Source organism: Coturnix japonica, chromosome 2 (assembly GCF_054131305.1).
Source record: "Coturnix japonica strain WE chromosome 2, WE-NBRP24, whole genome shotgun sequence".
Lineage (NCBI taxonomy): Eukaryota > Metazoa > Chordata > Aves > Galliformes > Phasianidae > Coturnix > Coturnix japonica.
In genome coordinates, this window is record NC_140664.1 from 125,238,354 (window position 1) to 125,250,433 (window position 12,080).

Consider the following 12,080-nt stretch of genomic DNA (forward strand, 5'->3'; position numbering starts at 1 on the left):
CAAGCCCAGTCGAGATGGCTACGATTGGGATGTACCTGCTCAAATCCCTTCCCCAGATGGGAGAATGAATGCTTCCCGTGCCAAGTTTCAGTCTGGATTGAATTTTTACAGCTGGGTCATAAATTTGTGGATTAAAGGGGTTCTAATGGAAACACAGATACAGCCCTAACTACAGCAACATGAACAGCAGTGCCGCAACACTGTGCAGACAGCCCACGCTCTGAGCTGGATGCACCCAGTTACCCAACGGTGCGCTACTGATCCTAAGCCGAGGAGGGACACTGGCGCAAAGAGGAACCCTGAGCCAGGTATGAAGTTTCAGTTTGGGTATTTTTCCAGAGAGAAATGAAAAACTTTTATGGGCTCCCCATTCTTTCACATTTACTGCCACAGACAGTGCAATGCTGTCGGCCTGCGCCCAGCCTGCCTGTACCCTACCCTTCGGCTCACGTTCGGCATATTGCGTATGGATTACTCTGTTAGTATGTGTCACCAAAGACAGCGGTTACTTGTGAAGGAGACAGATTTCATATATGAATGTAACTCACTGGGCAAAATGGATGGATTTTGTCCCTGTAATTTATCTTCTTTTCCACGCAGGTGCCACACAATGCGGGTGCATTTCACAACTGTGTAGGGTCCTTTTCACTGCATCGCTTTTCCCAAATTATAGGTTCACACACACGTTTTACATATTTCTTGAATTAGCTGCTAATTTTCTTAATAATTTCCCTATTATATTCATTATTAATCATACAGTCTACAGCAGAAGCTGGAAAACACTCTGATTTATGCTCCTGTGCTTTTCCACACGCATAATTTCCTGAAACATTTGCATTTGGGTTGACCCCAGGTTTTAAAACCAAGCACATATTTGAAGCCATTTTGAACAATAGGAAAAGGGGGATACTTCCTTCTCCTTGCACACACACCTCCATTAAATGAATGAGGCCTGATGCTTGGCCCGGAGCATTTGCTAACTCTAAAGAGGAGCATTAAAATATATGGTTGTTGGCAATTTGTGATAGCACTGTACAGTTTCCCTGCTGTGTCTGAGAGAGATCCTAGGCAAGCACAGGGGTCTCCTGCTGTTTGGCTGTGGCTATGAATATCTGCACTGGGGAAATCTAATGGTCTTAGAGCCACCCCAACTGCGGCCCTGGTTCTTATGTCTCACTGGGTTTTTGGTCAGATGCTGTCACTTTTTCAAGTCATTCACATGAAAGCATCTCAGCCTCTGCAATGCTAATGCTGTCAGTAACCATAGGGGCTGAGCCTCTGCCCCAACGCAAGCTGCCCCATGGCCAAATGCAGCACATAGAAAATACTCTGTGACCACAGCAGCAACCAAACCAGCAACGGAGGTGAGTGTGCACCTCCCCTGGGTCTCCACATCAATTACACCCAACTCTGCCCATGAACATGGCCGCTGGCAGAAGCCTAGCACATGACCCATTCTCCAGAACTCCTAATACTCCTAATTTGTTTTATAACAACAAAAAGCACAGCACAACGCAGTCTTCCTCCACTCTGCCACCTGAGACCTTCTGGTTGAAACGGGTACATTTCCACCAAAAACAACGAAAATCAGTTTTGATGAAGCATCATTTTCCAGTGTTGTGTGGAAATAACCCCGACCCATTCTGCGTGCAAGTGCCGAGAAATCAAGAAACTAAAGAGGGATAGAAAGAAAAACTAGAAAAAGAAGCATATTTGATTTTCTCTGTTCAAACTGAAAGAAACATAAGACTTAACATGAGGAGAGTGGGAAGGATCTTTAAAATCCTCAGGTTTGGGCTACCATTATATATATTGACTCTGACTCTGTCCCTGTAGCATGGCAGTTTCCTTTTAGTCTTTCTTTAGGAAAAGCCATTAAGGCAGCAAATTAAAGACATTCTGCTCCTCCATTCTCAATTCCACGCTATTTCAGTGTTGATGAATCTGGTCGTGTAATAATAAAATTCCTGTTGAAATATGATCTTAACTGTGCAACCTTCACACTGCAGTTACACTGCTTTGTGCGTTTAATACTCTGCTCTACATTCCCCTTTTCAATTTCATTTCTGGATGACATTAGGATCTGCAACAAGGTCCTCCTTCAGCTCTCCCTGGTTTGCATTTATTTTAAAGCATCCCCGAGGTCCCCAGCACCATTTAGAAGGAACCTGCAAAAGTCACTAAAGCTCGCAGCTTTTGCTGGTCCCTCGAGCTGTTTCCAAAAACAGGTTCCATTGTGTTCATATCATGCTTTTACATTTTATGGCTCGTTTTTAAATTACATGTTAATTTCTACAAATGTTAAATTGAGAGGAGAATTTGGCAAGGACCACACAAAACCACAAGTCCATAATACAGTCTGCGTGTCTGCAGGGTGTTTCTGTGAGCACCCGTACACCAAAATGCCATGCAGGAACGTCAGCCCGATCCTTCAACATGCCCAGTGCTCTGTTTTCTGCAAGAAGCACCCTAGGATCCTGCTTTATAAATCACAGACTTTGCAGGATTCCAAATTAAAGAAAAAACAAGGAAGGCAAGAGGAAAGAAAAAGGCAGCAGTAATGAAAACATCACAAGCAAAACACACTCCCGAGTATAAATGCCTAAAAATAGAGATCAAACATCTTCAAAAATCAACCACTCATTCAGGAGTTTTTTTCAAAGCCGCCCTCCTTCACAGGCCTGCAAGTCTTTGGTTTCCTCACTATTTTTATTTGTTCTGGCTTTTCTGCTGCTCTAAGTAACACATAAAGTAAAATCAATGAAAACCTGCTGACATAAAAACGTCTGAAAACTCCCTGTCCTGCCATTTCATCCCTCCCTCTCTTTGTCTCATTTTAATTTTTGCTTTCCTCTATCCAACACAACTCACCAGACAGCGATATCCCAGAAAGTTGGGATTTTTCATTTCCTTGAACTCCAGCAATGCAGAACACTTTGTTTCTGCAGGTAACGAACAACCTGGGGCTCACAGAGCACTGCACATAATTACAAAAATAAGTAAAAGTGCCGGCAATCCATAAACCAAAGCATGATGTGGGTGCTTTGAATTAATATTCAGGCTCACTACAAGCTTTATTAGATCTTTTTCGCAGTACATTTTTGGAGTGCTTGTTGCAGTTTGACCATTGTTTCTACATGCATTTGTGCATCAACTAGAGATAGGCATATCTGGTTTTAGTTATTGGTGTCATACAGGGAACCTGCAGCGATGACAGCCTGCCAAGGAGTTAATGAAAACTTCTTCTCTAACATGGATTCTTAACTAAACAAAAGTACTGAGTGCCTTTCAGTGGTCAGTTTAAGGCATGTTTGAGCAATTATACTTACACATTATACCTGTGCAAGGACTAATATGAACAGAAATTTTCTGCCTTAAGTGAATGCATTCACATACGTCACAATATATATATATATAAGCATATCAGCTTACGACAGAAACGCTTACATATGTGACATGTCTGAGTATGTTCACAGGTCTGATTATGCTCAGTCTTTTCTCAGTGCTCTGTTCTCTCGGAGTTGGCTGCAGCACATCCCTTCACGTTGTGCACCGTGTCCCCTTGCATCCAGTACCACCTCCATCTGCATCGCACACCATATCCCCCTCATTCTGCTCTGCATCCCCCCCACCCCACACTGTATCCCTTGCATCCCACACCACATCCCCTGCGTCCTGCACTGTATCCCCCACATCCATCACTGTGTCCTGCTGCATCTCAGGGAGGATGGGGCTGTAGGAGCTGTGGACACAGACACCGCAAGTGCAGGGACAGAGCCTTGGTGTTTGCTGCTCCTATTCCAGCAATAAAAATGCTCCCCATGAGCTCACAATGCAGAGGTACAAACCAAGGCTGATTTCTCGACACAGCGTTACACAGCCTGTCATTGATCTTTATATGGGATTTCGCAGTTGCATGAATGCAGAGTAGCATATGGGCCAGTGTTTATAAGCATGTTAATGACTGAAATGGGAAATGGCACTACCCATTTTCCTTATAAACTTTAAACTGCAATTTCTTGTTTCTGTCACCGGACACTGCTCATACCCAGCTAACGCAGCACACTGCAGCCAAGCCGCCTGCAGCCATGCGAACTGCAGGCCCTGCAGGCACCAAAGTGGCGGAGAGCAGAGAGCAGCCCACAGCACGGAGCAGCCCCTGGCAGTAAACTCTCTGCTCACAAACTGCTACAAAAAAGCTGCTTTTCCAGGAAAGCACAATAAAGATTTCCCTTCAAAACAAATGACTTCCTGCTTGTGGGAGCGCCGCAAACTTGCCAAAGTTTTCTCCAAAATTAAACGTCAATCAATTTTCACCGCATGCTTTTTGACATCCCATTGAAAATGTCTTTATAAACTAAGACATCTATCAAGAACTTCAAAAATCTGCTTCATCCTCTTTCTATTAAAAGTTCACTGCTTTGCGTAACACAGCACTGCAGAGGGGAGCTCCTTCTAAGTGCTGACACCACACCTAAAACCGCCCTTGCTGCTCCCAGAGAGACACAGTCAGACACACTCTGCTTTCTCACTCAACCAGACAGGGTTGGTTACAGCTATTTTGCACAAACTGTTGCATGACTGCACAGCAAGCTGCCATCTCAGGTGTTCAAATTACGCAGAAAAGACTTCAAAAAATAAAACACCCGTATTTACCTCTTCCTATTTAACAGTCATTTGGGCTATTTCATTTATTCCTGAATAGGTTTCAGGATAACATGGAAATATCTACCTTTAGTCATGATCTAGTCAATTCCTGCATGTTACAATATCACCAGAGCAGCTGTAGCCTTATAACTGACAAAAGCCTGTTTTTACCTATTATTTCCTGAGCATTCAATACACGCGGGCAGGATATACCAAATAATTGATCTTTTTGTTTCTGCCGTCAGGCTACTGCTGGTCTGCTTTGGGAGTACAAAAAGAATAACACTATATCCTGAAAGCTGCTGATGTATTCTCACCAGAGCCCACGGCACCTCAGAACATTAACAAAGATGTTTAAGAAGTGATTTAGACACCATCTCAAGAGCAGCCTCAAGAACGCTAGTTATGAACTTTATGGACAAATGCTGTTTTTTGGTCAGCCCAGCCCAGCCTGCAAACTCACTGCCGTCACAGCGTGCCCGCCTCAGCCTTCTCTTTGAAGACCGTATTTTTCAGTGCAGTTAGAAACTTGGCAAGAACAACTTAACCAGTAGCAAATTTATTATGATTTTTAAAAAGTCACTGCGTCCGTTTTTAAGTTATGGTATAAAAGTACAGAAAAACAGAAGTTTACATATCTGAGCTGCTGCATCTGTTCTTGAGTAACTTTTCACTTAAAAATAAAACTTGGCAGACAATGTGCCCATAATGCAGACCAAATGCATTTGGTATGTTGAAAAAGAAATATCTTAAATGAGCAGAGAGAATTAATTTTGAAATGTATTCATCATGCGTGCACTGTTCTTGCTCCCCATGTTCCTCTATGGGTCCTCCATTCCCCATTGGTCATCCCTGAACTACCTACATGTACCAACATCCTCCCATCCCCACCACAGCATTAGACCTTCTGAAAACTGACTACTCCCCCACAGGGACACAAACCATGTTAAATATGCTTGGGAAGAAGGAGCACACCAAGACTGCAAAACGGAGGGGCTGCAGAGGTGATGGGCAGCCAACCAGCCCACAGGGGAGCCATGAAGAGCCAAGAACTGCATCTACATCAACGCTAGTTAAAAGCAAAGCCCTCCAGCATCTTGCAGCAGCATCCACCCATCCATCCACAAAGCAATGATGCTTGAGAAATGGCCAACCTCATGGGCTGCTGTAATGGGTGTAAACCCTGAGGTGATGGTGGAGGCCTCCAGAGCTTATAGAGAAGCACTTGCTGCTCTGCAGGGACCTAAGCAGTTCCAATACTGCCCTAATTTATGGTAATCTGCTGGCATGGACCAGGCAGTGCCACATTCCTTCCTCTGAACAGCTACATAATGGATGGTATAAATCATGCTTTTATGCTGTTATTGATTAAAGTTATAAATTACATGTAACCTCTTCAAAACATTAAATCAAGATATTCATTGGTCAAGTCTATGGCCTCTTAGTCCGGTACACTGTGCCCGGAGAGTGATGCAGAGATTGATCTGAATTCATGTAATCATAAGAGATCCAAAGGACCACAAGACAGAGGAAGCACCCTGAGGACAGTGAATAGAATGAACAATAGGGGACAGAGTCACGTGCACACCCCCAGTGAGCATATGGCCACAAACAGCCACCAGGAAAGCACAAAGCCCTTCATCCTCTGTCTGGGGCTACGTGGCACTTCTCTCTACTTCTCCAGCCCTCCCTTACTAAGAGAATGCTCAGGACTTGTCTCCCTCATCGGGTTTGCCTTAGTGCCAGCAAACAGACCTGTGAGCATCCTTCAAAAATCTGCCCTGCAGCTCCATTTAAAAGGAAGACGGAGCTTCATTGAGCAGCCAGTAACAGCATGGAGCTTCAGTACAGCAAAGCAAGCAACTCCAAGGAACAGGAGGGGCTGGACAAGAATTATCCATTTTCAAACAAAGGTATGGTCAGGAGCTACCACTCCTATAGCAGAGGATGGACAGGCTCTTATAAAAGGCCCAAATAGACAACACGCATTCCAGGCGAGAACAAGCACCAAAGCTAACTGTTTCAAAAATGATGCAGGAAGAATCCCTTACCTGTCCGGTAGACAAAATTGCCTTCTGTCTCTGATGATGATGGAGACACCAATTCCTCCTCAAATTCATTGGAACTAAATGAACCAGAGTGATTCCTTTGCCTTGTTTTTTCCATCATAGCTGCATTAGTAGCCATGACATGTCTCAATGAGTCATTCAGGTAACGATTCAATAAGCTGTTTTTGTATTTGGGAGGTGACACGTAATCCTCATTGGCACTTGTTTCTGGTCTCACTCCTGTTTTTATGACTGAGCTTTCAGTTTTAATCACAGTGTGATGAACTGGTTTGTTGTATCCCCCTTCATTCATATGGTTTCTTGGAGGATTTTCTCCATCTGAAAACAAAGGAAGAAAGATATAGTAACACAGCAAATATCTAATATTTAACAAAAGGCATTCTCTATGTGTTTGAATTGCTAAAGCTAGACAAGTAACTTTTTACTTCAGCGTTAGAAAGTGATTTTCGTTTTCTTCTGTTCACACATCGCTCACTTGAGTTTCCAGAGTTCTCAGACACTCCAGCTATTATTATCAACTGTAGAAACAGTCTCTATGTCTCATTTGTTCATAATCAAGGTGAGGCAGGTAGAAAAAAAAAATTAAAATGAGAAGTGCTTTAAACCATTGATAAGTTTCTCAAAATATGGATGAATAAGCTTAATTGTTCTCATCAGAGCTTCTCCTGAACAGTAGGGCATATTTAAGCATATTTGGTTAAATTAGACTTTTTTGGCTGTCACGCAACCAATCTTTCAAAGGAAAGTTCAGTCCAAACAAATGTGAGCACAAACTGAAACTGGAACATACAGAACTAAAACCTGAAACTGAGCACAATCTGAAATGTCTTCTAAAAATCTACACACACATCTCTGGCATCATTCTGTAGCCTTTTTCCCTCGCAACAGGCAAAAAAAAAAAAAAAAAAAAAAAAAAAAAAAAAAAATCCCCCATACATGACTAGTAACAATGTTCTATTAAAAATGTGGCTTGATGTTACTGACGAAAACATTGCTACATTTGTTAATTTGGGTGGGAGAGATTTCCAGTGAATCTTTAAAGCAAATGTTTGTGGGTAAAATACAAAAACTAAATGCAGTACTAAGAAACTACACACAGTATTATTTACAGTGGTGTACACGTTAGGGTAAAAAAAGCCCCCTGGAAGTTAGTAAGATTCTCTTGATTGTGTGACATCAATGCACCTCTTCCTTCTAGGAAAGTAACGGCCCAGAGACCTCTCGTTTCCTTAAATTGACAAACGAAAGCTTTTTTTTTTTCTTTTAAATCAGAATAGCCTTGCAGAATTTAATGGACTAGCAATTCTTTTTCTATTAGGAAAGCTATACAAAGAAGGCAATTAATATGCAACCCTTGAATAATCTACACAATCCCATCTTGCAAGTGTTTTGCAACTACTCCCAATAGTATCTGGGAGCCAGAAATGTTACCAAGTTCACAACAAGTAGAGGTGGCTCTGCTGAGTGTTATGAGAAACCAGAACTAACCTGTGGTATTTGAGGCTTTCTAAATGTATTTTGATAAAATTGGTTAAAAAAAAAAAAAAAAAAAAAAAAAAAAAAGCACCAACAAACCTTCAGAGCACGAGTCATCACTGCTCACACTCAGCCTTTCAGCATTCCCTTGGACGTATTTGTTGTACAGTTTTATTCGCAAAGCCCAGCTGAGGTCTGGTTGCCTGACCGTGTTCTTAAGGCGACGTCTTGCATTGGCAAACCAGTTTGAGACCTGCTTAAAAATTATTGTATTAGCTTCTCTGGAAAACAATGGAAATAAACAAATCTTACACACACGGAGTACACAAACTTTATGTATGTCCTAAGAAAAGAGCAAATGAGGGAAACACCCTGGGGTGCCGGGAGTCTGAAACCGACGCTGAGCAGCTCCAGTTCTGCCTTTCTGCCCTTCATCCGCGTCAGCAAACCCTCAACAGGTCATTAACAAACATTTAATAAAGGTGTCCTCAAATATTCATCTTCTCTTTTTTAAGGGTAACACCCTGAACTTCCCATACAAGTCTCTGATATACTACTAGCATCCTAAATTAAATTTAATAACTGATGTTAGGTAGTTTGCATTTGACATTTATGTGTGCTATAATAAAACTGCTGAAGAGCTGTTCTAAATTTGATTATCCAAAAGCCTAAATTCTTCCTTGTTCTGTATCAGGACACAGAGAGCAGTGATGGTATCAGGGCAGTACGGCACCAACCACAGCACACTTGAGTTGCACAGAAATCAGGCATTTGCTCTATGGTGCAGCAGCTTCTGCAACTGTTTCTATCATGGAAAAGGTGAAGACCAGCAGAGATACAAATCCCTTGCACAGTGACAGTAAAGATGGGAAGTTACGCATTTTTTTAGCTCCCAGATGCAGGGCATTTTCTAGAGTGTGACACTTCAAATGGACACGCAGCGTTGTCCCTCGGGTCCACACGGTCAGCACACAGCCAGGCCTGAGCACAAAGCCGGGGGCTGCTGCGGTCATAGTGTGACCCAAAACCAGCTGGTGTCACCTACAGAGCTGGCTGACACGTGTATTGCTGGAGGGCCAAGCTGCGGGCCTCAAACTGTGCCTGGCCCTTCTTCTGCCACCTGCCTATTGCTGCATGGGCTGCCTAGGCAGCATGGAAGTGCCAAATTGATAATCTCTTCTGGAGCAATGAAGAGAAAAAGGAATCCTGTCTCCTGGAGGACAAACAGGTCTGAAGCTCAGAGCCCTACACAGGAGCCAGCAATGGCACTTCGTGTCTCCCACTCAGATTTTGCATAAAGTCTCAATTACATGAAGCAGGGCTCCACTGAAAATACCGCGAGCCCTAGATCAGTGCAGAGCAGTGGACAAAGCACACAGTCTGCAGTGACAGGTTAGGAAACCAAAGCTGTAGCTGGCAGCATAGAGTAAGTAAGTAAGTAACATTCCCTCTCCTCCAAGGCTTCTTGTTTATATTCATCATATTGACACAGCAATCATTATAGTAAACCAGAAAGGGTGGCTTGGCACCCATCCACCTTCTGATGCAATGAACAAACTCGCTGCAGGCCGCCCAGCTGCAGCATGAGCCACCTGCCCACAGTGGGATGGAGGGGAGCTCGGAAACCAGACATTGGATGATAAGAACAGACCAGCCTGGAGTCGACATCACCTCACCAAGCCAGCAGCTACCTACCATCTTGCAAGAGGAATTTCCTTGTGGTACATACCATCACACTTTGAAATATTTTATCAATATTTCATCATAGGAAAGGAAGAGAGGATAGTATTAGCGTGACTCATACATAAAAGCAATTAAATTTAGCGAGAGTGATTTTTGCCTGGTACTCTTGGTTTATTTTGGGCTCATTCTTCCTGTGCCAACTCACTGCATCCTGCATATCAGTGTGACAAGATGAGTCATATTTCAAGTTTTGTGCTATGAGAGGAGGAAGTAGTAGTTATCTGATCGTTGTGGAATAACCTTCCGTCAGCATTTACAGGAGAGGCTTTCTGGTAAAGCACAAAGCAGCAAGCACTCACTCCAGAAACTCATTCCAAATGCAATTAAACAAGGCATGCCAAGGATGAAAGAAAGTTAAGTAAATCCACCCAAAAGCCAGCCATCTCTCATGAAGGTCCTGCCTTATATTACTGTGATGTCCAAAAATCTCAAAAACAAAACAACAAAACTGCATCCCAAAAAACTGCATGACCAAACTCATTTCTCTTGTCAGCAACAATCATACAGCTGTTCCACAAAAGCAAAAGGACCAGAAAAAAAAACAACAGGGAGAATGATAATAGGAAGTGCTTCCTTGCGTTCATACTTTACATCAACTCAGCCATTCCCAGAAAGCACCAAGTACTTATATCAGCATCAAGAAATATTGACCCTCTGGCTTTGCTTCTGAAGAGCCTCTTCAGACCCATTGTGATTTGTTCTGCTTCAGTGCTTAAGAGTGGCTGAGGTTTCAGAATGGGAACAAGTCAAGCAATGCTCCTCCCCCCATAATCCCGATATGACTGTGTGGATCCGAATACTATTAAATCCACAGCAGCGCATGACCCGCGTATTAATCCTAGTATTGCAGAAAGCTGCTCTTCTACAATACGGCTATTCATGTTTCTTTCTGGAAGGAATAGATGGCCATTTTTCTTTTTTATTTCACAAGGATGTCTAAAACAAAATTTAAAATAAAATAAATCAAGCACTGCGGTAATAATACAAATGAAAATGTAGCACGTTAATAGCACATTAATAGGAGAAATTATTGGATTCTGAATCAGAATCTAATTGGAGTAAAACATAAAATGCTTTCTCAATTTATATTGCTTTTCTGGTTTCCTGCTTTGGCAGTTGGGGAAGCAGAAAACTTTTGACTGTTGGACTGCAAGCTGCAATAACATTTGCCTTGAGGACTCCTGAAGACCTGGTTGGACTGCTCAGGAAGAATTCAGCCCAGAATGTGCACTGGGTTTTGCTACTACTTATTGAGAAACAAGATGATTTATGATTGCTGCAAAATCCTACCTCCCTGAAAGAGTCTGACTTCCCCTCTGAAGGTGAGAGAGCCCCTCTGTCACGCTGCACCAGGGAGCACGGGGCTAAGCCAAAGTAATGGGGAGGGAGGAGAAATTAATTTTAAACCAGCCAACTGGGTGACAGCGGAACTAATGAAAATAAAATAGTGGAAAATTTGGTATTGTGATTCTGTCCCAATGATACAGTAAAAAGCGGAGCTGTGTGTTTACCTATTTATCCCACAACAGGATTAGCTACATCCACGCCACAGTCCTACAAAAGTTCTTTTGGGCGGATGGCACAGACTGGGATATGGTATGTACTGGAGTAAGCTTTGTCAGATGAAAGGAAAGAAGGGCTCCAGCCTCACCACCGATGCCACAGCAATCAACACCACACCCCAGATGGCTGCTGAAGAACTTCCCTAAGGTTGGCATATAGGTGAAAAACAGGAAAAGTCCTCAATTACTCACTGCCTCAATGACATTTCGATGGAAGCTTGGAGGGATTTTCAGCAGCACCTTTTGGAGAAGAGAGCTGCAACTAGAGAGCTGAGAAATGGGGGAAGGATAAGATGTGAGGTCAAATGAAGATGTGTAACCCAGAGGGAAGACATCACACTGATTCCTGGTTCTCCAGTGATGTTTGGTGTTATTAGACTAGAAAAACAATCCACAGAGACCCTGTGTGGGGGAGAAATAGAGCTTTCCAACAGATACTGAAGCCAAAACCCAAACTGCTCTTGGCTATAGCAGCCCCATCTGAATGAGCTTGGCCTCCAGGGAAGTTGTTACTGATGCACCCAGTGTGGCTGAGGTATCCATGAGCAAGAACACTGATCTGGACTGCAGCCTGGCTCACTCT

The 12,080-nt window shown here is 43.0% G+C and overlaps 1 protein-coding gene across 4 annotated transcripts in view; it reads right to left on the bottom strand.

The window, feature by feature from the left end:
- MKX (mohawk homeobox) overlaps positions 1–12,080 on the bottom strand; it is a 43,127-nt gene that overhangs the window by 27,147 nt on the left and 3,900 nt on the right. For all 4 annotated transcript variants that reach the window (XM_015853317.3, XM_085538764.1, XM_085538762.1 and 1 more), the window contains 2 exons: positions 8,292–8,445; positions 6,699–7,034 (listed from right to left, as the gene is read on the bottom strand). In XM_015853317.3, the coding sequence (XP_015708803.3) occupies positions 6,699–7,034; positions 8,292–8,445 (490 nt within the window). The remainder of the gene's footprint in view (positions 1–6,698; positions 7,035–8,291; positions 8,446–12,080) is intronic.